The following is a 25,556-nucleotide window of genomic DNA, read 5'->3' on the forward strand; positions in this document are numbered from 1 at the left end:
AAATGGGTTGGACGTATCTAACGGAGACAGGCGTGGCAATGGAAAGAGCCCGCACAAACACACACTGCAGAGCTCAGGGCACGCTAGAGATGATGAGCAGCCTTCTTTGCATTTTGTTATTATTTTTGTAAAAATCGCCTGAGGAAGATGCAAATAAACACGCAGACGAGGACAAAGCTCATCCAGAATTCTGTCACCCAGAGAAGCGTTCTGTGAACACCGTGGTGCGCATTCTTCCATTCATCTTTCTGCACACATGGTTAGAACGGGACAGATTCCAGATGCTGGTTCCCTGTGCTCGGCTCCTAGGGAGGGGTGGGGGGCGCTGTCTGACTCTGCACTCAGACTTGCAGCCCGGTGCACACTCTCATAAAGAAACACTAGCAAGTGTCCGCCTTCCTGTGGCAAGTTCGAGACAGCAAACCCCTGTTGAGCCTGTGCACATCCGGCCTTACACTCTGAATGGAATTCAGGGCCACATCTAAATGATATGTGGCTCCTAGAAGGTCATCACAAATTCACTTCCTTTTCATGAGCCAATAAGTAGATGTCTGGATCTATGTCCGTCTTCTGTAACATGAAGCCTTCTTGGCTTGAAATGGTCCTTTGTCCAGAAGTGGGTATTTTTTCATCCTCAGATTTCATGTTTATTTTAAAAATCAAATGGTATGATAAGAATTAGGTAAAAATTACCTGAATTAACGCTACTCAGAAATAACGTATTCTGGCAGGTGTTTTCCCAGCTTTTTTTGTTTTTTTTTTTTTCTACTTTTACTAAATCATGGTCATCTTTCTGTATCCGTAAATATCGACCAGTACTTTGCACTTTGATACAAATTGCCAACACGCCCTCCAGCTTTCTGCTGTCCCACCAAGTTATACCATAGGTGGGTATAATCAGTAATTATTTTGGTAAATTTTGCTGAAGCGTCACAGAAAAATACACAGATCAAATTTACAACCTAGTGAACTTTTAAGAAGTGAACACTTAAAAATCCAACATCCGGATCAAGAAACAGAACATTGCCAACACCCCCAAGAAACTACCTGCATTCCCCCTTCCAGTCACTACTTCCCAGGGTCACCACTATTCTGTTACCTAATTTGTAATCTTTACTAATCTGATTAACTATGTTGTGTTTTGCTTCCGGTTACTTTTATGAAGTCACTGCTTGGACTGTTGATAAAATTCATCGTAGGGCCCAGTTTCTGGAGGTTAAATCTCCTCCGTGAAAGAAACGAATGGCATCTGTTTTAGGTGCAGAACATGAAGTGATATGCCAGAGCTGAAACGGTTAAAGCAAAGATTCTACAGGGGCACCCGGGTAGCTCAATTGGTTAAGTGTCCAACTCTTAATTTCCACTCAGATCATGATCTCACAGTTTGTGAGTTCGAGCCCCACGTCGGGCTCTGTGCTGACAGCATGGAGCCTGCTTGGGAGTCTCTCTCTTCCTCTCTCTCTCCCCTTCTCCCACCCCTGCTCATACATACACTCTCTCTCTCAAAATAAGTATTTTTTAAAAAGATTCTACAGTATAACCTTTGTCATATATTCTCAGTAAATACTTGAGTTCCTTTGAGACAGGCACTGTGATTAAAAAAAAAAAAAATCTTCCTTTCTTTGAAATGACAAATTTCAGTATCTTCTGCAACTGGAGAGTATATTCTGTGTTTAAACACCGGTAAGGCCATGTGGCTAGAAGCTGACCTCTGCTGGAAGCTTCTGGTATGATTTGGTGGTAGGAGCTCTCGTCTTCCCTGGTGGCTGCTAGCCTTTCGTTCAGCTCAAGCCCGCCTGCCTCTCTAGCTTTTCCTTGCAACTTGTCAGTTTGTTCTTTTTCTTTTCTTCCTTATGCTGTTTTTCTGCCGTGATAGCAAATTTTGCTTAACAAAACGTGAAGTTTTGTGTGTGGCAAGGTCTTTGTGAGTAAACATCCTAGCAGCTGTTACAATGAAATACGCGAAAGCAATTTGCCAGGTTGCAACCTCCTTTACACGTCCTGAGATTCAGCCCCGGAGCCCAGCACCAGAGGAGGGAGAGTAACTGGCTGCTTCTCTTCTCTCCAGGGATCGACAAGGAGAACGTTGAACTCTCCCCCACCTCTGGCCACTGTAACAGTGGACGCACTCGCCATGGATCCGCAAGCCAGGTGCAGAAGCAAAGAAGCGCTGGCAGTTTCAAACGTAATAGCATTAAGAAGATCGTGTGAAGCTTTCTTCCTTTCCTTTTTCAAGCAGACTTAACTTACACGGGCTCTTCACCAGTGACCCCTCACCACCGTGCTGTGACGCTGCACTTCATGTTCCACGAGGAGCCCGTCCGAGTCTGCCATGTTGCCAGATGATCAACTCTTGGAAGCATTGCCTAAATCTAATGCTGCTTTTTCTTTCACTTTTGTTGTTGTTGTCGTTCTCCTACTTTTGGTGTGTCTGGTGTGAGCAGGTGTTCGGAACAACTGCAAAGAAAGTGGGAGGTCAGGACGCTTGAACTGAGAACGTCCCACTTGTGAGAAAGGATGAACTCTTGATTACTGCTACCACTGGCCAGCTATGAAAGCCATTTGCACAGAGCTCTGCCTTCTATGTTTTCCCCTCCTTCGTCCTACAAAGTAAAGTGTTAGTCTCACTTACACACCTTTCGAGATAGGAGTTCATGGGACAAGTAGTACTATAACCCCGGTATGTTTAATCTGACTTTTAGCTGTGGACTTTTTTTTACCTTACAAAACCGGAGGAACCGTAGACGTCAAGCCTCAGTGACTTCACACCATAAAGCCACAGGCAAGGTACTTTGGGGGGTGGAGGGATTTAGAGTTTTGTAATGAGTTCTTAAGAAATACTAACACTCGAGTTTTAGCAATAATCACAGGAAAGGAAGCATAACCACGTATATCTTAACGTTACCGAATTAAAGCGACGGGTTCTGAGGCCTTATCCAAACTCAGTCATCCAAACTAGTTTATTTTTGTCTCCAGTTGATTATCTTTTAACCTTCAAGTATGCTGAAAGTTGTTGTTTCTGTTTTTGTAAGCCAAAACTATACTAAGTATAGTCATGATCTGTTTTCCCCCTCCTTCTCTTCTTTCCTAAATAATTCTGAGCAGGGTAATCCATGAACAAAGTGTTGGAAATTGTTCCTTGAAGGTCATTTTCGTAAATGTTTGCATTAGCTCCATAGCAAAATGGAATGGTACGTGACTTCTAGAGTAGCTGATGCTTTTAATTTCGTCGGATGACTTTCCCAGAAACACAGAGTATGGTGTATATTATCAAAAGTTTCTTTGACGACATGTATTTTAAGTGTCTTGTGATCTCACCCCCTCCCCTCCGAAAAAATCAGGAATCCTTTTAGCAAACCATTTGGGTTCTATATGATAGAACTGCATTTAACCACTGTGAAAGGACTGGCCGGCCTGCATTAGTGTGACAATAGGGGACCTTAACAGTTGCTGCTATACTGAACCGTATGGGTTATCCTGGTGTTGGAATTTCCCTGGTAATGCAGACCCAAGTTTTGGGTGGTACCTGCAGTATGCAAAATGATTTGACTTCAGTGAACACAGTCGTAGTATCCGGATGTTCCAATTTAGAACTGAACCGTATTTATTACAAAAAGATAATATCCCCCTATTCCCAGGTTCCCTTTTTATGTTCCGATGTGATGGCTTTGGGAGGGGAAAGAAACGTAGGGGAGGGGAGCCTCCTGTAGTGCTATTCCATGAGCGGATTTCAGTAAATTAAATTCCACAGCTAAATCAAGAAATAATGGTACATTGAAGTGTTCTGATTTTAATAATATAACACATTTCACATTTATCCACACAGTAACAATGTAATATGTTAATGTAAATAAAATTGCTTTTGATATTGAGAAATAACAAGAATTTAATTTTTTTAATTTGTTTACAGTCTCGGAAAAGTAAGAACCATCTGCCAAAATAAAAGAAAACACTTTAGTTAATACTAAAGTTAATGGTTATTTTGACATAGAATTGTTGGAAAATATTGAAGACAGGTGCAATTAACTAAATTTGTGTTTTTATTGTAGAGGCTGCGTTAGAGTAGTGTTTATAGTAACAGAGCAACTAAGTCTATAAAGATGCTAAGACTAGAGCTGAGTTTAGAGGTAGATCCTTAACAACCCGATGCCACGCTGCTGTTAAGGTCGTGGTTCTCCCACGACCCCGTGCTCCTGGGAAGGTATCGCGACTCCTTGGATCCTGGAATAAAAGGCAGATGTGAGCCTTTAATCATTGTGGTTCCATGTTTTTCCTCTTGGTTGGTTCGGTGCGTGTTGGTGGGTGTTGTTACACTGTTCTGCTTCTCCCAATCAAAATAGAGAAACTGCCAAAGGTTTTCTGTTAAAAAATAGTGATGTTTCCATAACAAACTTTTCCAGGTATGATATTTCTTAAATTTATTCATTATTTCCCTCTAGTGTAATGAATGGAATGAATTCACTTGAAGTACCTCACGAAATGATCAGCGTTGCACAAATCAAAATTGAGCCTTCTTTGAACTGCAAAAATACTTTTTTGATCAGTACATCCTGGAAATTTGAGAACGCCCTAAGGTTTAAAATTTGCCTTGTTTAGAGAACTTCTGACTTTTGAGGAGAACCTAACTTTCCAAGTAACTAAAATGAACATGAGCCTAAGCCTCACCAGTACTCGTCCCCTGAGAAATGAAACACTCTCTCAGGCCTCCTACCACCATCTATCTACACAAGAAATCTGAGGTTCAGAGCAAGTTGCCCATTTTGCGTAATCCGATGTGAGTTCTACAAAGAACATCATAATTGGGGTTTGTGGATGTTTCCCCTGACTTGCTAAAGAGGCAAACGTGACTCAGCACATCGCTGTGCAGAACCCACCTGTTTTATCACGGGCCCCATCCCAGGGGTGCGCGCTTATTCACCAACATCGTGACGCCGTTCCCCGGCTCCGGGGGAAAGCGGCGAGGCTCTGCCCTTCATCCACTCACCCCTCCCCTGCCCGTTACAGAATGCCAGCCCCGTGCAATCCTGATGGGGGGGGGGGGGGGAGGGAGGAGGAGGGGGCGCCTGGACCCCCAGGAGCAGTCAGCTGCCGCCCCCACAGGACTCCCTCCCTGCTTAGCGGGTTTTAGGCTTTTTCCGTTTTGTTTTGGCTTTCCGTTTGCTACACCCCTCCCAGCCCTCCAGGCATCATGAGGCATGTCTTATTCAATGTTATGCAATGGACTTCTAAAAAAAAATTCACTCTTCGTGTCAGCCACACAATTTTTTTTAAAGCAGTATATTCACCTGTAAATAGTTTGTGTAAAATTTGACAGAAAAGTATATTTACTACACTGTAAATACATGTGATGATATATTGTATTATTTTGCTTTTTTTGTAAAGCAGTTAGTTGCTGTACATGGATAACAAAAATTTGATTATTCTCGTGTTAGTATTGTTAACTTCTTCCTGCGACTGCGTTACATCATTTAAAGAAAATGCTGTGTATTGTAAACTTACATTGTATATGATAACTTCCTCTCCTTTCCATCTGGGCCTAAACTTTGGCAGTTCCCTTGTCTACAGCCTTGTGAATATTGTCCGCCAGCAGGAGAAATACTGCCCGGCAGTCAGAATGGATCATTGTAGGGGAAAATTGTAGAAATCCATTTCAGACCATTGTTGTTCCCACCCCGTTTTCCTCCCTGTGTATGTACTCCACACCACCCACCCCCCCCTTTTTTTAAGTAAAATGTAAATTCAATCTGCTCTAAGATGTGGGGAGTTGTTTAATTGCTTCACATGCCTCAGCTCTGTTTTCTCACTTCCCCCCACTTCTCCCTGATCTTTTGAAACATCAAGGCCGGTTCCTTTCTTTTAAGGATGCCTTGGGTTCTCCTCCCTCCCACAGCATGGGACAGACCTTTCTATTTCCAGAACCTCTCTAAAGGAAAAGTAAAATAATTTTGGTGAACCGTGTAGGGGAGGAAGAGTTTTCCTCGAGCCTTTTAGGGTCCCTGGCTGGGTCTGAGAATTAAACTGACAAGGACAGCTTAACAGAAGAAAAGCACACAGCACAGGTTTACGTATACAAGTTTTACATGACACAGGAGCCTTTATAAGAAAATGAAGACCCGAAGCAATTAGACCTGGGGGTGTTTATGCTTGTTCTGCTCGATGAAGAGGGCGGTCACGGAGGAACATGATAGTCAAAGAGTGTGAGGTAAGTGTAGTCAAGGGGAGGGTGGGGGACACTTTAGCAAGGCCTGTTTGTTTCCATGGTCTTGTCTTTGGACATAAGGATGCTCCTTTTTTCTGGGCCTAGGGAGAATGGCTCTCACAGGAGGGGATTATGCCCTGTTTTCAGGGGGAAAGGGCAGGGGCAAGGTCAGAGTGAATGCCTCCACCATTTTCTCAGACTCTCTGTGCCGTGTTTGGGGGTTGTGTGTCCTGATCCCCATCCAGTGCTTTTTCAGGACAGCTCAAGCTGAGGGGTGACTGTTCTCTGGGATGAGCCGTCTTGACTTCTTTTAAAATGAGCCGTTGGAAATGCCAAGACCCCCCTGAGATGGAGCAGTCAGAGGGCCTGTGTTGGGACCGTACACCTCTCTCCACCTTTTCAGCGTTCCCTCCGTGGACTCTTCTGTGACACTACATGGGTAAACACTGGAAAACACTTTCCCTGGCTCAGCTGATGCCAGCTTTACTATTTATCCCATTAGGTGGGCTACTCCCGGGTGGAGAAAGAATCCAGCCTAAACCCTGTAGGCAGGACAGAGCTGATCCTTAGGAGGATGGCAGTGCCTGGCGTTAAATAAAGGACTAAAGCACCATGAAACAGATTCCCGCACGTGTGGGGCAAGGGCTGGTCTGTTTGTGGGGACGCAGAGCAGGTGTACCTCCCATGAAGAGCTTGCTAATATTTCTTGGGCCCTCTGAGGCACAGGCAGACTCCAGGGATGGGGTTCTAAGAGGGACAGACAAGAGTTTAAAGCCTCTGAGGTGACTGTCCTGGGTGCCCAGGCATAACTCCGCTGTCTTTTCCCCGTGGCCTAAAGCGTGGTAGCCCAAACTAGGGATGCCTCTGGGGTAATAACCCTTTGGACCACACCTCTCTATCTATCCCTGGACAATAAGCTCCTTGACACGGACCATATTGTTTATCTTTTTGCGGGGCCCCGTGCCCTTTCTTGGCCTGTACAGACTTTTGCTTTCTGGGACACCCTCGGGGACTTGAGAAATGACCAAGAAGTGTGTCCGGGTGGAGATATGTCTAGTGAGCAGTTGAAAGTAGGGTTATAGGGGCACCTGGGTGGCCCAGTCGGTTAAGTGTCTGACTTCAGCCCAGGTCATGATCTCACCACAGTTTGTGGGATCGAGCCTCGTGTCGGGCTCTGTGCTGACAGCTCAGGGCCTGGAGCCTGCTTCGGATTCTGTGTCTCCCTCTCCCTCTCTCTGCCCCTTCTCCGCTCATGCTATCTCTCCTCTCTCTCTCTCTCTCTCTGTCTCTCAAAATAAATAAATAAATAATGTTTTTTTTTAAAAAAAAAAAAAAAGAGGGGCACCTGGGTGTCTCAGTCAGTTAAGCATCTGACTTCGGCTCAGGTCATGATCTCACAGTTCGTGGGTTCAAGCCCCGCATCGGGCTCTGTGCTGACAGCTCAGAGCCTGGAGTCTGCTTCAGATTCTGTGTCTCCCTCTCTCTCTCTCTGCCCCTTCTCCGCTCATGCTATTTCTCCTCTCTCTCCCTACCTCTATCTCTCTCTCAAATAAACATTTACAAAGATTTTTAACAAACATGCCTTAGCCCCAGAGCAGCAAAAACGGGTACTCTGTATCTCTGAGTCTGGCCCAAAGTCAAAGTACAGTCAGAAACTGATAGCAAGGGGTCCTCCCTTATTGATTGAGTGATCTATGCACTGAAGGCAGAAAAGAACTGGGTGATCTAGGCTTCGAGCAAAAATGCCACTACTACCCCCCATACTTGTATCCGGAGACAAATGAAAAAAAAAAAGGTTTGTTTTGTTTTGATTAACAAAAGAGTCCATTTCTGAGTTTGCAGGCATTCATTGCGCTCACGGAAGAAAGAAACATCGATTGGACCCCTTGTTTTCACAAATGAACTCCAGCATCAGCACCTCCTGGAAATGGCTCCGTTCAGGCACTTGTTTCTCTGGGTTCTGGAACAGCTGCTCGTTGGCAGGGTTGGGATGGAGCGCTCCTACACTCCGGCTAGGCTCTGAGCCTCAGTTACAGGCATCGTGCGCGTTCAAGGCCCTCAGCAGATGGTTGCTGAAGGACACGTAAGGCTCTGTGTTCTCAGGGAACTGTAGAAATAGATGTAATAAGAAAAAAAGAAAAAAAGACCCTCTTCCTAATTGCAATCCCAATGCAAAATCCCTACCAAAATGGAGATGACCTGTGTCTCCTAATAAAGACTGACTGAAAACCGTAATCCAGGTTTTGAGATTTCACGTTTCAGTAAAATTTCCAAAATGTATTTTGTCCATTCATACCTTTAGAAGAAAGCACGAACCTTTTTAAAAAGTCTTTGTATAATGAAAAAGCCATTTCAACCTCAAAAGAGTAGGGAGAGAGGGGATTCTTTAAGAGGAATTAATTTTGCTTCGTAAAAAGTAACTGTGTTGTCCTTCTCCTCCCACAGCACTTCTCAGCAGGTGGGCATGTGACTGACCTGACCGGCAGGTCTGAAAGGAGAGCTGAGTAAATGGAGAGACAGACCACAGCCCTGGGTGGGAAAACTGAATAGTACAGTGTCAAGTCTTCCCAAGTTACTAATTTTTTTTTAACTCCATTTTAAATTAAGTTCATTTATTTATTTTGAGAGGGGGAGAGGAGCAGAGAGAGCGAACCCCAAGTAGGCTCCACGCTGTCAGCACAGAGCCAGATGTGGGACTCAATCTCAAACCTGAGCTGAAATCAAGAGTCAGATGCTTAACGGACTGAGCCACCCAGGCGCCCCTGCAAATTGCTGATTTAATGCACTTCCAATCCAGATCCAAACAAAATGACCCTAGGGTGTATCTTGGAGCATAAACAAGAAAGCATGGCTAAGAAAAAAGAAAAAAACATAGTTGGAAACTTCCCTTACTAGATAATGTAGACATTTTAAAATATTTCAAATTGATCATTTAATCAAACTAAATAGAATGGAACAGGCAAAAAGGTCCTAATTATGCTATAGTTTAAACGAAACAAAACACCAGTAACCTCCAAATTTCATTAAGCCACAAGGCGGATTCCCCACCCTGCTAAGTGTCCACCACTGGCTGGTAGGGGGCGCTGCTCACCCAGTTTCTATGGCTCCAAAGTGCCGCCTCCACAGCAAAGAGCTGGTCAGACAGCAGAGGGGGAGCTCAGGCACCGCTGCCCCAGTCTCCCCCTGGGATGATGTTAATGTTCCATAGCCACCCTGTCCAATATGGTGGCCACAGCCACACGAGGCCAAAATGTGGCTATTGAAACTGACGAACTTACTTTTTATTTCATTTACATTAAATGTAGTTACATGGGGCTGGTGACTACCAGATTGGAAAGCCCAGCACCCAGGGAGGTCTCACATTAGCAATTATAGGCCTGAGGCCAGACGTGCAACCACTTCTGCTCACTGTCACTCCCAGACTTGTCACACAGCTCCACAAAATAAATCACAAGGGTCCCAAAAAGCTATTCTTCGTTGTCCAGAAGGATGGCTAGAAATGTTGGCCAAGAACATAAATAACTCTCACAATAGGGAAGGACTTTGTAAGCCGAAAGCAGCGGAAGATATCCTAAAGATTATGCCAAAATGTCCCCATGTCCAAAGAACTCACCCAAAATTTAAAGGCCAACAGAGAAAAAACTAAATAAAAATAAAGGCCAACAGAGAAACTGTTCCTATTATAAAGAGTTCATTAAAATAAATTATTTTATTTTATTTTTTTATGTTTATTTACTTAGGGTGAGCTGGGGAGGGGTAGAAGGGGGGGGGGGGAGAGAGAGAGAGAGAGAGAGCGAGTGTGAGAGAGAATCCCAAGCAGGCTGCACACTGCCAGCAAGGAGCCCGATGTGGGGCTCAAACTCACAAACCAAGAGATCATGACCTGAGCTGAAGTCAGATGCTTAACCCACTGAGCCACCCAGGTGCCCCAAAATCAATTTTAAGAAAAGACCCATGTAGAAAAAAAAATGGGCAAAGGACACGAATGGCTAATTCACAGAAAGGAAATACTGTACCAACTGCTAATCACTATACAATGAAAAAGTTCACACTCAGTAAACAAATTCCAATAGACACAGTGAAATATCATTTTCATCTGTCAAATTAGCATAGATGTATCTAACTGATACTTGGTGCTGGTCAGGAGAGAGTGGGATGGACTCATGCACTTGACCTCATCTTCCTGTGTCACCAGCCTTAAGAACATCCGCACTGTTTGCCCCAGTAATACTGTAATCTGGTCATCTAGCCTAGAGAATAAAGGGATCAGAGTGCTAAGACTTCCATTAAAGTATCATATATAATATCAAAACACCTGGAGACAACCAAAACGTTAGCCAAATTACGTTTTTCCAGCACTTTCTGGAAGCTGACAAGGGCCTCCTTATATAGCCTTTAAAAGCGGGTTTAGGGGCACCTGGGTGGCGCAGTCGGTTAAGCGTCCGACTTCAGCCAGGTCACGATCTCGCGGTCCGTGAGTTCGAGCCCCGCGTCGGGCTCTGGGCTGATGGCTCGGAGCCTGGAGCCTGTTTCCGATTCTGTGTCTCCCTCTCTCTCTGCCCCTCCCCCGTTCATGCTCTGTCTCTCTCTGTCCCAAAAATAAATAAACGTTGAAAAAAAAAAAATTTAAAAACGGGTTTAAAGAATATTTAAATTTGAGAGAAAACTTCCAGTAGAATCAAGAGTTTGAAAACTGTGCATGAGGGCTGATCCTCAATTACGTTTATATATGTGCACATATATATTCATATGCATAGTTTATACGTAGTCGTCTAGGAAAGCAACACTGCCTCTTAGGAGTGATCTTACCTCCCCTGAACAGCAGGGGGCGGTGGAGAACAGGCCAATTCCCAGGGAGGCAGATGGATGGAGCACGGGGAGGGAGCCCTCTCTGCTCCTTTGCTGTTTTGTTTCTTGGGCTGCCTTTGCTGGAGGCCAGGATCCCTGCTGGAACCCCTTTTATTTATTTGTTTGTTTGTTTAAGTTTATTTTGAGGGGGAGAAGGGCAGAGAGAAAAGGAGAAAGAGAATCCCAAGCAGGCTCCACACTGCCAGCACAGAGCCTGCAAACCGTGAGATCATGATCTGAGCCAAAACCAAAAGTCAGACACTTAACCGACAGAGCCCCCTTTAAACATGGCGCCTGGCCGATCAGTCAGTGGAGCATGTGACTCTTGATCTCAGGGTCGTGAGTTCAAGCCCCATGGTGAGTGTGCAGTTTACCCAAAACAAACCATAAAAACACTGCACCTCAGTCTGTTCTCAAGAGGCCTCTGGAGGACTTCACGGCAAGGTGACCCTCCAGTGCCTCCTGTGCAGTGTCACTGTGGGTGGGGGTTCCCAGCAGGAAGACCTGACACTCCCTTGGCCTCTGTGTTCCTAAATCTCAGTGACCCTGGCTTGTCCAGCCCAGCTCCCAGCCCCCACACCCCTCCCACGTGTGTATTCAGCAAAACTGGGACACCTTGGATTTCTGGGTGTTATTATTTTGGTTTTTAAGCTTCTCAAGCAGGGGTGGCAGAATTAGTAGCTGGGACTCTCGCCTACTGCCTGAGATTCTACATCAGTCATTCCAGGATCACCTGCCCCACCTGCTGCCCCCAGGCTTCCGTGTGGGAAGGAGCATTGATGGGGGCCAGGAGGCCACCTGGGCCGTGGTCCTGTCGCTGCCACCAAAAAGCCTTGTGACCTTGGGCACTCACTTTCCTTCTTGAGACTTTGGGTTTGAATCAGACAAAGGGGTTGGCAGGAAGGTGTCTCCCATCCTGACAGTCTCTGGCTCTCTGATCATCAGGCCTTTGGGATAACCTTTCTCAGCCCTCCTCCTGAGCCCAGTTACCTTTCAGGAACAAATGGCCCCGCCTCACCCCCATGTCACCTTTATTCTATGACCCAGGCTGACAAGCAGCATCCATGCGGGACATTGCCAATCTCATGGCAGAGGACAAGGAGACATGGAGAACCATGCTTTGGCTCATAAGTCTATCCCCAAGTGACAGTTCCTCCACATTTCACGGCCCAAAGTAAGTCCCACATGGCTACTTTCTGAGTTCCCTAGGGCAGAATGTATGATCCCCTGGAGGGGGAGGGGTCCCAGGGGGGAAACTGCGACAATTAACAACACAGTAATACCGCCTGCCATTTACCCATTGACTAAGTCCTTGTTAATATCCCAGGTGCCTTGTGACATGAGTCTCAACTCCAAGACAACGGTTAACTATTGAGCTGACCGATATGGGGGCGCCTGGGTGGCTCAGTCAGCTGAGCACCTGATTGCAGCTCAAGTCATGATCTCACGGTTTGTGAGTTTGAGCCCCACGTTGGGCTCCTCACTGACAGTACGGAGCCTGCTTGGGATTCTCCCTCTCTTTCCTTATCTCTCTGCCTCTCCCCCACTCGTGCTTTTTCTCTCTCAAAATAAATGAACCTAAAAAAAAAAAAAAGCACAACGTACAGCAAACAGTCTGTGTTCACACCAGTATTTTTCAAGAACGCTGGGGTGGGAAGGTTAAGATAGGGGATATTATTTTGTCTTTACTACTCTGTGGGGTAGATATCATTATGCCCATTTTACAGATAAGAGCATTGAGATTAAGTCGCTTGGTCGAGGACACATGGCTTATAAGTGGTCGAGCCAGGACGTGGACCTCAAGCCCTCGGAGTCTGAACCCCGCACTCTCAGCCTTTCCATTATATACCTCCCACAAAAATGGCAGAGGCCCAGGACAGGCCTGCCGGGCTCCCAACAGCACGGAGCATATGCCAGCCTACTGGGGGTAAGAGGAAGTCAGCCCGTGGCACCCACTGGCCCTGACCAGGCTGCGTTTCCTGGCCTGGCAGGACCAAGGAGCCTGTTTGTTCTAAGACCCGCGAGACTAACAGCAAAGGCCCCTGAGACACATTAGCTGTGGGTCAAACCCCCCAGCAGAGACACAAAGATGCTGTGATCCCACTTTGCTTGGGGTGGGGGGGGGCAGTTCTTGCTCTGGGAGGACAGAGAGACCCCGGTGCTATCAGGAGACGAAACCAGAGGGGAGGAGCGGGCCTCACCAGGAGAGGGTACCTGGAGTCAACCCGCTGGGATTCGAACCCTCCCACGAGCTGCTGGAGACAACAGAGTTGGCTCACGGGAAGCCCGTGGCACAGTGCCGGGCGTGTTGTCGGTCTCCTAGCGTTGTTACAGGGGCCCGAGGAAGAAGGAAGTAGAGCCAAAGATCAGCTGGGACGCTCAGCAAGCATCACGGAACCTCACAGAAACACCCTAGGAGAGTCTGCATGGGGTTCTGTGGGAGCAGAGCGGTGAGGGCAACTCAGGGAAGACTTCTCGGAGGAGGTGGTGCCTGAAGGATGGCTGTGGAGACGAGAGGAGGTAGGACATTCCAGGCAGGGGGGACAGGCAATTCGTAAGACAAGCCGGGTGTGTCGTCCATCAACGCTGGGTCGAGTCAGTGTCTCGGAGTCAAGGTCCATGCTCGATAAATGGGTAACAGTGTGGTGGATGGCTTTACTGTCCTGCCATCTTACAGAACAAAGGGCCCCCCCGCTGGGATCGCACTGTAAAGGTCCTGCCTGTTTGCCGGTCACACTGAGGACTTGGGAGTTTTTCTTTTCTGCAGAAGGGGGCAGCAGAGCAGGCTGGAACAGGGGAACGTGCTGAGTCCCGGGGAAGCCGACTTCCGGTAGGTGAGACCCGTTGTTGGAGACGGCTCCGCAGCCCTTGAGGCATCCAGGATGGCTACTGGGCTTTTAGGAGCCATTTCTGCACTGGTGAAAGGATCTGGAACTCACTCGGGCCGAATAAGCAAGGTTTTGCACCCTTCTGAGAATCTTGGAAGGAAGGTTAGCAATCAGTTAGCAATCCGAGGGTCAGAGAAGGTTCCGCGTGGGCACCCACGGGAGTGAAACCCCCAGCTTCCTGGGCAGCCCTCCCAACAAGGAAGGACAATGTCTTTGGATGCCCTGCTCACCTGGACGCGCCCCAGTCCTTGGCACCCCCCGGGCAGGGTGCTGCTGGCTTCCACGAGCCTATGGGCACTCTGCGTCTGCTGGCCAAGCGTATTTTAGGACAGGTGAAGAAAGCAAATGAGTTCACGCTACCTTCCTCCTCTCCAGAGCGATAATTATTCATGGTTAAATAAAACCCCGCAGGTTGTGAGCAAGAAAAAAAAAACCCAAAAAACTGTGAATCCTGCTCCCTTTCCACACAACATGGACGATGAAGTCAATGCCCCTACACGAAAACCAAAAATGCTTCCCCCTTTCAGATTGGTTCCAAACGTCCCCCTGCGGACACACGTACCGGACCACAGGCCGGTCACCAGCCCAGGCACCGCACAGGGCATGTTCCATTCACTTTCTCATTCCAAACCCCTGGGGCCCCTGTGAGGCAGGAACTACCGTCCCCACTTTACAGACGGGAACACTGAGGCTCAGAGACGTGAAGTCGTGCAGAATCATGAGCTAAGAGAGCAGGACCTGGTGTTCAGCTCAGCTGTCTGGGATCCCAACTGGCTCTCGGTAATTTTTAATACCTTCCACATGATATTCACACCTTGGCTAATGGCTGCACCACCCTGATCTCTGGTTGGTTGTGTGTTCACGCTGCCTCCTTTTCTGTTTCTGTCAGACCTCCCTCTAAGTGTGGCTGTATTTAGAGCCCACCCGGGGAACCCAGGATAATCTCCCCATCTCCAGATCCTTCATCACATCCGCAAAGACTCTTGTTCCAATAAAGGTCACGTTCCCAGGTCCCAGGGATTGGGAGGTGGGTCTCATCAGGGGGCGTCTTCCAGACTGCCACACACATTTCACCCTTCCTTCCTCAACTTATTCCCTCACAGACCCTGCCTGTGTGTGTTGATCATTGTGCCAGGAGCTGGGAGCTAGAAAACCAAGAAATGGCACGGGGAGTCCCCACCCTCAGGGACCTCTGTGTGACCTTTCACACCCACTTCCCAAGTGCTCTTGTGATAAATAACAGGAGAGACTCAAGGACATTCAAAATAGCAGGCACTCACCACCTGGGCACTGACATTTACATATACCGACCCACCTGACCCTCAGGACAGGGTGGCTTCGCTTGTCTGCACAGAATGCTGCAGGAGCAGAGCGGAGAGACAGTCAAGGTGAAAGAGAATGTAACCAGGGAAGGCTTCCTGCAGGAGGTGCCTGTGCCACTTCCAGGGCACCTTGGAAAGGCAGGCTGGAGGAAGTGGCTTGGGAGGAGGTAGGAATGAGGAGGTGCCCCAGGCAGAGGGAGGCAGGAGGGAGCTGGGATGCTCTGGGGCAGGGGTGAGGAGAGACAGGAGACTGGAGAGGCTGAAGCCTGTTGAGGCTTCTCCCTAGAGAATGGGTTGGAATCCCCACTGCTCCTTCCACATGTATTTCCCAGGTGTGCCTGTGAGGCCGGGCAGCTGTTGGAAATCGCCTGGGGACACAGGGGTCACCTGTGGAAGAGGAAGAGGCTCCTGGTCTTGCTCACTGCTCCCCCAAAGGACTCTCTTGCTTCCCTGACATGAGTATTCTCTCGTAGCTGCAGGGGCTGCACTTTGAGCTCTCGGACCAAAGACTTGGGAGCCCTGGGGCTCTGGTCCCAGGTCGGTCTCGAACGACCTGGGTCCTCCCAGTCCGGGCCCTCAGTGCAGGTCTCATGTGTCATGACTGCCCAGTTATCAGCAAGGACAGGGACTGTGGCTACTCCTTCTCTCACCGCCCCTGCATGCCAGTACAATATAGGCACTCGAGAGAAAGAACGTGACCACACAGAGAGCACGTCTGCGACGTGTCTTGCTGGCCCCAGCGACACAGTGGTGAGCCACGGACCCGGTCCCGAGCCCACGTCTTGTGGGGGAGGCAGGCATCCATCAAGCCATCACCTGACAGAGGTAAACCTGCAGGGAGGGACCTGGCCGAGAAGAGTCAGGGGTCGAGGAGGGCTCCCCTGAGGAAGGAACTTTTGAATTGGGGGTGACCCTGTCTTTTGGGAGAAGAACCACTATTCTGATTATGGGCTTCGGGCCCGGTTCACCTGGGACTGATCTGTTCATGCTCAGATCTGTGACTCCCACCTCCGCCTGTGGAACTGGGTGAGGTCATCCAGCTCCCTGGTTCCCCAGTTAGGGGATCTGATGCCAGGGAGAGCTCTGCCAGACATCTCTCTAGCTGCCCACAGAAGGCAGCTACAGCTTTTGCTCACTCCTTTCTGTGTGAGCCTCTTGGGTGAGAGAAAATGGGCAGGAGCTGACTTGGGGAGAATGACTAAGAAGGTTCCAGAAGGCAGGCAGCAGCCCCAGCTTCCCCTGCTTACCTTCCCGCCAGCAGGCTTGCTGGACTTCCAGCCTCTCCCTCGGCCTCTCCCCGCCGTCCCCCTGGCTCTCCCTGATTCTCTTCCTCTGTTTCCTCTCGTGCTTCACACGGCAGGTGATATGCAGACCCTTTGCGTACATTAGGTCTAATCTCTGGCCACCCTCCATGGCAGGTACTGTTACTGTGCCCATTGTACAGATGTGGAAACTGAGACTCGAAGTACCTTGCTGAGGAGCATCCAGCTGGCAGAGAAGCCCACACCCTTCCCAGAACCCAGCCCGCCCCCAACCTCCACCCTTACCCCATGACCGCCCCCTTTCCCACTTTCCCGCAGCTTCGATTCTCCAATCCTCAAACTCAAAAGTCTGTCTTCCCAGGAGGTGCTCCCGGAGGAATTCAAGTGTCAAGGGGGAAAGGGCAGATAAAGACCACATTCACCCCTGGAATGGGGGCTAGACAGACGGAAGACTGGGGCCCACAGTCAGAGAGGCCACATGGTGGTCCCACTCAGAGTGAGCAGGGAGACCAGAGGCCAGAGAGGAGAGGCCACACAGCCCACGTGCAAAACTTGCCCCCAGCCCACTCCAGACTCCCCGCCTGGGTCTCTACACTGCTCGGTTCCTGGGGCTGGGGCTTCTTTGGGACACACCCTTGGCTGGTAATGAGGACAAGAAGGTGATTAAGACATATCCTGTTCTGGGGGCACCTGGGTGGCTCAGTGGGTTGAGCGTCCGACTCTTGGTGTGGGGCTCAGGTCACGATCTCGTGGTTCACAGATTCGAGCCCCACGTCAGGCTCTGTGCTGACATGGCAGAGCCTGCTTGGGATTCTCTCTCTCCCTCTCTTGCCCTTCCCCTGCTTGAGCTCTCATGCGCTCTCTGTCAAAATAAATAAACTTAAAAAAAAAAAAAAGACACATCGTGTCCTGGTGGGTTTCCTGGCATGGCGGGGGAGATGGGCACCCCACCACAGAATTATAAAACTAAGTAGGCACCTGGAGGAAAGCACCAGAATTCAGACTAACAGGCAAGATGGAGTGCCATCAGGGAAGGCTTCCTGGATGAGGAAACCTCTTTTTCTTTTTTAATGTTTATTTTCAGAGAGAGAGAGAGAGCACTAGAGCAGGGGAGGGGCAGAGAGAGAGGGAGAGAAAGAATCTGTCAGCACAGAGCCCTACACTGGGCTCGATCTCAGGAACCTGAGATCTTGACCTGAGCTGAAATCACGAGTCAGATGCTCAACCAAGTAACCAAGGTGCCCCAGTGAGGAAACCTCCTAACTGAGCGAGAAAGCGTAAGTGGGAATGCACTCAGCCAAGGCCTGTATTTGGGACAGGTTGGGGGCAAATGGTGCCACACGGGCCTGACACGCTGAACAACAAGGTAGATGGAGGAGAGGCGGCAGGCCAGACCCTTGGGGGGAGGGGGGGCAGGTAGAGTCATCAGGGGGAGCCCGGTGGAGGCTCGGCTGAGCACTCCTGGCAGGAGGCTAAGGTCCAGGCCCGGAGGCCGCTGCCACCTCTCAGATTCTGTCCTGGCCTCTGAGGTTGGGCAGGGCTCAGGCACCCAGGGCCTGCCAGAGAGGGGTGAGCGTGCAAACCCAGGGGAAGGGAGGGAACCTCCCTCAGGTGTTTTGTGTCCGCAACAGGCAAACCTAGTTGCTTGCTTCTCCTTCCTCCTGCCGGGCCCGTCCTCTCTCTCTCTCTCCCTCCCCTGTCGCTGGATGCCTATTGGGGCTGGAGCTCTGTTCCCTGCTCTTCCTCTCCCCGTCCTTCCCCCAGCAGGCATCCGGCCCCACAGATGCTGCTGGGGAGGACCGTGTGGTCCAAAGCCTGGAAACCGTTCCAGAGGGTAGGAGTAGGGAGTCTAGGTCCATCCAGATCTGGACTGGATATAAATGTTAGCCCTTCCTCTCACAAGCTGTGTGGCCCAGGGTAAGTAGTTCAACCTCTCTGGCCCTCAGCTTCCGAATGAATGAACAATCGGACACGAACGGAGGAAAACACCTAGAACCTGCAGAGCGCCGGGTCCTGCCGGGGACGCCCCCGGGGCGCCGGCAGCGGGGACGGGCGGGCGGCGGGGTGGGGGCCGCGAGCGCGGAGGCGAGGCGGTGGGACCCGGGCCTCTCGTCTGCCTTCTCCCAGGGGGGCGGGGCCTTCGGGCAGCTGGGAGTTTCCGGGCACCGGCCGCGCGCCCCCCTCCGGTTTTCGGGGAGGAGGGGGGAGCAGAGGGAAACCGAGTCGGCGGGGCGGGGGGCGGCCCGCCCCGCAGGAGCGCGGCTCCTTTTGTCTGCAGCCTCCGCGCCGCCGCCGCCCCTCCCCGCCCGCCCGGAGCGCGGGGCTGCGGCGCCGCCGCTGACACGGCTCGGCCGCCGCCGGGCGGAGGCTGCGCGTCGCAGAGGCGCGCGGGCGGGCGGGCGGCCCGGAGGGCGCGCGGCGGCGATGGCGGCGGCGGCGGCGCGGGGCGGGCTGCGGCGGCCGCGGCGGGCGGCGCGGGGCTCGGGCTAGCCGCGGGGCCGGCCGGATGGCGGGCGGCGCGGGCTGGGCGGGCGCCCCCGCGGCTCTGCTGCGCTCCGTGCGCCGCCTGCGCGAGGTGTTCGAGGTGTGCGGCCGCGACCCCGACGGCTTCCTGCGCGTGGAGCGCGTCGCGGCGCTGGGGCTGCGCTTCGGCCAGGGCGAGGAGGTAAGGGCGCCGCGTCCCCGGGCCCCCGCCGGCGGCCCTGCCCTCCACCTGCCCGGGAGGGGCCCCGCCGGCGCCAGCCCCTTCCCCCACCCCCACCGCCCGAGCGGGTCCCCTACCTCCCGGCACCTCCCCCTCCCCCTGCCCGGTCGGACCCCCGCTTCCCCCCCCCCCCACCCCCCACAGCGCCCGCGGCGGCGAGCGGCACGCGGCACGCCCAGGGTGGCTTCTCTGCCCACCTTCCCTCCCCCGCAGTGCGGGTCCCTTTGGCCCGTGTGAAAACCCACTTGGGGGAAGGCGCTGTCAAGAACCCGGCTTCGGGACCCCCGCCCTCCCTGCCCCTGCGGAGACAGAGCCGGCCCGGGTCTGTGGGAACGGAATTCCAGGACGCGGTGGGGGGCGGCGGGGGGTGGGGCGTGCGCCCCGTTGGGCCCAGCCAGTGGGTGGACGGGCCCACTGGGAGCGCGCTGCGGCCGGACTGCACCCACCGGGCCTCGCACCCAGGAGGAGGATGACACCTGGTGACCCCTCTTTCGGGCTCCGATGGGCAGGCCTGGCTGGCAGCTGGCTGTGTTAGCTGCGGCAGGCCAGCCAGAGCCAAGCTTGCAGTGTCCCCTGCGATAGGCCCGCGTCTATTTGGGGAAAGCAGGAGTTCTGTTGGTTGTTAGCAGGGCCAGCATCAGTGGGTGGGTGTTGCCAGTGGGGTAGCCAGAGGAATAGCGATACATGCTCCCTCGACCAGTGTCCTCTCGTGCCATGGGCACAAGGACTGGTGACTTGGGTCCGGGAGGGAGGGCAGGACACCCACCTGACGGGGAGCGTCCTCATTCTCGAGTTACTGCCCACTCTGACATGGTCAGGGGTTTTCTCCTGGGAACAGAAGCCCTGAGTTTCCAAGGCCACCTAAGGCCTCAGGCTCTGCGTGGGGAGCGTGGGCACCGGGGGCATCAAATGGGCACTGGCTGGCATTCTGTTCCTGGGGCACCTCGTGCCTAGCATTCCAGGACATGGGAGAAGCCAGGACTTGGTTAGGTTGGACCCGTGCCTCTCTGCCACCTGGCAAGGGGGAGATGATAGATACCCGTCTCTCCATGGCACCTGGGCATGGCCAGGACCTGGGAGCAATAGGTGGAAGAGGATGAGGCAGGTTATCAAGTTGGAGGAGTCAGCTACCCCATCCCAGGAAGCTCGCCGCTGTGCTTCTTGTTAGAGTCCACATTTCCTGCAGCCATCAGGATCTTCTTCCCCAAAGGCCAGCCAAGCCCCTCACCCTCACCAGTGGCTGCCTCCGAGGCCAGCCGAGCAGCCCCTTAGCATGGGGAGAGCCCCAGCACTCCTCCCAGGACACAGGCTACAGGGGGAAGCACCTGCCTGACTCTGCTGGAACCCGGAGTTCCAGAATAGCAAAGCGGTTCTCCCAGCAATCTGTGCAGGATGCCCCCTGAACCCCCAGCAAGCGTCACCACCTTATCCCTGAGCTGGACAGCTGCTGTTGTTGGAACCTTCTCCTTCCTGCACTCTTAGAGCCAGACCTGCTTGTCACGTAGTCATCTCGGTTCTGCACAGGGACTCACATGGGTCTCTCTTCTGTGTGGCAGCCTTTAAATATTTGAAAAGAACACTCCTGCCCCCTTAGCTCCTTCCCATCCACTCCTTCCCGTCTTCACTTCTCCAGGTCGAATACCCTCTGTTCCTGAAGCCCCAGCCATTTCCATATGACCTGGTAGGGGCTAAATCTCTGGCTTATGGCCCTGGAGCTGCCATCAACTGATTTGTGTGACTCAGTTTTCCTAGTAATAATGCAGAGGACCTGGGTCAGGAGACCCCCAGGACTGCTCCAACCCCAACACCTGACACACACCCAGGAGGCTGCCTTGTGCATGGTGCACCACGCTTTCCATTCATATTACCTTTCTGGCCATCCAGACCCCCAGGGATCTTTCTTAGAAACCTCTGCCAAACCAGGATTCCCCTCAGTCCTGGAGAAGGGTCAGTGATTTCTTTCTTTTTACAGCATAATCATATTAGAGAAGCAGTTTGTACGCACTGTAGGAAATTAGAAATGTGGGTATTATGTTCCCATCTCCCAGGCAGCTCCACTGTGACACCTTGGTTACATCCTTCCAGAACTGTTTCTATGCTTATATGTAGATTTCCCCCATAAAATGAGATCATGCTGTGCATACTGTTTTTTAACCTGATTTTTTTCCCCCGGTAAATGATCAGCACTTTCTGCTTCAGTGAATTTTCATCTCACTTAATATGCAGACCTTGTTCACATTTCTCTGTTTGGCCCCAAAATGTCCATTTTTGCTGTTTTGTTTAAACCAGTTTCCTCTCTACGACTGTGCAGTGCATCAATGTTGTGACCCTTAGGTCTCTCTACTCTAATGCAATTCCTTTTTTAAAACAAAATTTTAATAATCCTGGCTTGTTGAAGAGATCAGGCCTCTGGTCTGTGTCAATAATTTCTTGAATCAAAACCTGTTATTTGGCCCTTTTTCCTATTAACTTTCATCTCGTTCATTTCATCCCATTGTAATAGACAGTGGAGAGAATTTAAAATCCTACCTCTGTCACTCTCACATGCTATGCTACCTGCAAGGTAGAGAAGCAGTGCTTCTATCTGAATCCACAGGCTGATTGGAAACACAGGGCAGGACCACGGACAGGGCCTGGTAGGGGCGGTTCTACTCACGCTATCCTTGACGGAGACCCACAGACGTACATTCTGCATAGTCCTCGCTACACGTTACGGTGGAGGAAAGTCATTTCTCCACAGTTAGGGATGCCTTTGAAATTCTATGTGCTTGGACAGTTTCTATTTCGTTTGTTCAAAACTCAAGTGGAAACCTTGATTTCCCAACCCACTAGCGCTGTAGGGTCGACAGCTGTGGTTCACTAGCTATGGCGTTCAGTGAACTTCTCAGAGCTGGTTACCTGCGTTTTACCAACTCCCTCCAGAATACCAGGGATGCCAGAATCCTTTGAACTGCTCAAAATATACTGGGTTGCAAAGAATAAAATAAAATACCCATGAGGCCATACTAATATAAATGATTGAATGAGTGAATAAATAAATACTAGGAAAATATCCTATACAGAAGAAATTCAAGTAATTTATGTAGATAATTCCTCACCAAGGAGGCAGAGCCTAACTCCCCACCCCTTGAAAGAAGTGTCAGATGTGCATAGTGGCTGCCTTCTAAAGGCGTAACTTTTCAGCAGAGAAGCCTGACTAGCACTGTCTCAGCCACACGATCAACATCAATAGTGATAAGTCATGTAGACAATGTGTACCCTTGATGTGACGTGATAGGAGGCTCTTTAGGGGCGCCTGGGTGGCGCAGTCGGTTAAGCGTCCGACTTCAGCCAGGTCACGATCTCGCGGTCCGTGAGTTCGAGCCCCGCGTCAGGCTCTGGGCTGATGGCTCGGAGCCTGGAGCCTGTTTCCGATTCTGTGTCTCCCTCTCTCTCTGCCCCTCCCCCGTTCATGCTCTGTCTCTCTCTGTCCCAAAAATAAATAAAAAACGTTGAAAAAAAAAAATTTAAGAGGCTCTTTACCTCTACGGTCTTCCTCCCCAAACCCCAGTCTAGTCGTGAGTAAAATATCAGACAAACCCCAACCGAAGGATATTCTGCAGAACACCTGCTTAGTATTCTTTCAATTTGCCAAGGTCATCAAAACCGAGGGAAGTCTGAGAAACTGTCACAGCCCGGCAGAGCCTAAGCAGACACGACAACTACATGTAAGGCAGATGGGATCACGGAACAAGAACAGGACATTAGGTAAAAACTAAGGAAGTCTGAATAAAGTATGCACAGGAGTTAGTAATGGTATTATGTGTAAATTAGGTTGGCCCCTGACATCCCCCCTGATTTATTGGCTTAGGAATCAGAGCAGAAAAGAGAAGACAAGAAAATTTGATAAAAACATAAGTGCCTGTAACGGAAACACAAAGATTGAGGTTTTAAAGACTACAAAGATGGGGGGAAATTCCACTGTCTCAACTCTGAAAGTCCCTAATACGTGGGAGCAGACAGACAAGTACATAGGAGTGTGGTCTGAAACCATATTGACTTCTCATGTCTTGCTTTTTTTCCCCTAACCTTTCTGAGCCTCTGTTTATTCATCCATAAAGTGGGGGTGATAGTAGTCCCCATTCCATTGGGTTATCGTGGAGGTTGAACCAGCTTATATATGGGAAGTGCTCAGTCTGGGATCTGCACAGAGTAGGCCCTCTATCAGGATCGCTGCTGCTGTTGTTACTACGATTATTTTCTGAACACTTGCAAGCACCTTTGAGAGGCTGTTCTGGAGTTCCCTGGGGCTGAGGTCAAGGTCTGGGACCAGCGTGTGGTGCTCTCAGCCTACCCTCCTTGTCCCGCTCAGATCTGCCAGTCGGCCTTGCATCCTATCAGCAGTCTGAGGACGGAAGACCTTAAAAGCAGCGAGAGATGGGCCATATTCCCTGTTGTACATCCTCTCCTTTTTTCAGTTTGAAGACCATCCTTCTTGCTAGATAAGACAAGACAAAAGCGGTTGAGTGGCCTCTCTGCCATCTGTTAACACGGCACTATCTCCTCTGCACAGTGGGCCTGTCCTTCCTGCTGGGAATGGGGGGGCCACTCCCACATCCGAAAGGGTGTTGTGAATTATTTGGGGGAGGTAGCTCAACTGTAGCTAACCAGGACTAGTCTGTAATTTCCCCCGTCTTTGCGTTTGCCCCAGATATGGCCAGAAGAATAGGGGCATGATGCCTCCTTCTTCACATTGGGCAGGAGATGAAATAAAGGTCCCAGCTGGGTTCCCTCAGTCCCCACGTCCCCTCTGCACTCGCGACTGCCATGAGGGAGATGCCGACACTGCCTGAGCTGGCAAAGGGCTTGGGGTGCTGGGACAGGACAAGATGACTCAGGGGCCGGCCCTGGGGTGGGGTCCACCTCAGATCTGTGGGCTGCCAGGGACAGGGGAACCGTGAACTACAGCTGGGGTCTGCCCAGGAGAGGGGATTGGCTGCTGGGGAAGAAGCATCCGTGTTCCCCACATCTGTGGCTAGATCTTGGGAGGTGGGGAAGTGATAAGAGGAGAGGAACCAGATCAGGAAAGGCTCAGCCATCCTCCGTAGACAGTGGGAAGAGCCAGGCAGCAAGATGGGATGTGTGCTTGAGAACACAGGCCGGATCCAGCAGGAGACTGTGACACGCTGTCAGAGAGGAAGAGGGCCCAGACTTGGGTAGGGGTGGGGGCAGAACTGGCAGGGGCCCAGAAGGCCTGCAAACCCCCAAAAGTCACTCCTGGATGATGCAACTCAAAGCTCTGTTGGCAAATGGGCCCCTCTAGGTGCCCTGCCCGACTGGGGACACCCTACAGATGACAGAGCTGACAAAACAGGAGGGCCCAGGTCCTCCGAGCCTCGAAGGAAAGGTGGGGGTGCCTGTGGGCCACGAGAGGGGAGCAGAGCAGGAGTGGGCCCAAGACCTTCTCTTTCCTGCGCTTCTGCCCCCGCTGGGCACACCCTGGAGGCTGTGGTCCCTCAGGCGTAGGGGGTGAGCACAAGGTACCCAGCTGTGGGGGTGGGGCGGGGAGGGGCAGGCCCTGGCAGGCATGCAGCACCCTCCGGCCTCTCCGACGGGCCTGCATCACAGTTTGGCTGTGCCGGGAGGAGGGCCGTGTGAAGAAAGCCCACAGGGACTGGCCCATCTTGTCAGACGTTCTTGATGTGGCCTGAATGCATGTGGTGAACATCTCTGGGTATAGCTACCCCCCCCTCCCCAACATACCGGGTTCTAGAGAAGAAGAAAGCTCTAGGTAGCGGAGGACTTGGTGGTAGGCAGGTGTGGTCGGTGCCTCCACGTTGAGATCTGAATGGGGGAACAGAATCAGGCCTTGCAAACAGCAAGACGTGCCCTCAGAGTAGTTTCAGTGGGCAGAGGATCTGAGCTGTGTCCTTGGGTGCTGGGCCTTCACGCTCTGAAGGTGGATGCTGTAGGCCTCAGGGTTCCCAGCCAGGGCAGGCAGAGTGGTGTTTAGAAATGGCCCCAACTCTGAGGCCTGGGCACTTTCTGCAGCTCCAGGAAGAGAACCAAATAGGCAAGGAAGGAGAGAGGAGAAGGTGGCGGTGGAGGCAGGGCAGAGGAAGCAACGCTCTGCCTGTGGCCGATGATTCCCCGTGTGCCTCCCCAGGCTGGTGGGCCGGGAGGGGGATCCCAGAAACCTGGTGGGTGTGTGGTGGAAGGCGGAGAAAGCACTCCTCCTTCCATGGGCCGGCTGGCTCCACCGCCGTCGGGGTCGGTCATCCCTGCCTTGGAGGGCAGTGCAGATTTGGGGCTGGTGACCCACCCACCAGCCCCACCCTGTGCCACTTGGTGTGG

General features: G+C 51.3%; 2 protein-coding genes across 7 annotated transcripts in view; both read left to right on the forward strand.

Annotated features, from left to right (window-relative positions):
- Positions 1 to 5,753, forward strand: part of NF1 (neurofibromin 1) — a 248,210-nt gene extending 242,457 nt beyond the window's left edge. For 5 of the 6 annotated variants that reach the window (XM_047080763.1, XM_047080758.1, XM_047080761.1 and 2 more), the window contains one exon: positions 2,069 to 4,251. In XM_047080763.1, the coding sequence (XP_046936719.1) occupies positions 2,069 to 2,211 (143 nt within the window). In that variant the 3' untranslated portion in view covers positions 2,212 to 4,251. Of the gene's footprint in view, positions 1 to 2,068; positions 4,252 to 4,439 lie in introns of those variants that run through there. The other variant, XR_006962286.1, reaches the window with a different exon arrangement.
- A 13,272-nt stretch (positions 5,754 to 19,025) lies between these two features.
- Positions 19,026 to 25,556, forward strand: part of RAB11FIP4 (RAB11 family interacting protein 4) — a 117,685-nt gene continuing 111,154 nt past the window's right edge. The window contains exon 1 of the mRNA XM_047080767.1: positions 19,026 to 19,184. Coding sequence (XP_046936723.1) covers positions 19,026 to 19,184 — 159 coding nt within the window. The remainder of the gene's footprint in view (positions 19,185 to 25,556) is intronic.

Source organism: Lynx rufus, unplaced genomic scaffold (genome assembly GCF_022079265.1).
Source record: "Lynx rufus isolate CCGP_SWC_20201006 ecotype Redwood Valley unplaced genomic scaffold, mLynRuf1.p SCAF_18, whole genome shotgun sequence".
NCBI classification, from domain to species: domain Eukaryota; kingdom Metazoa; phylum Chordata; class Mammalia; order Carnivora; family Felidae; genus Lynx; species Lynx rufus.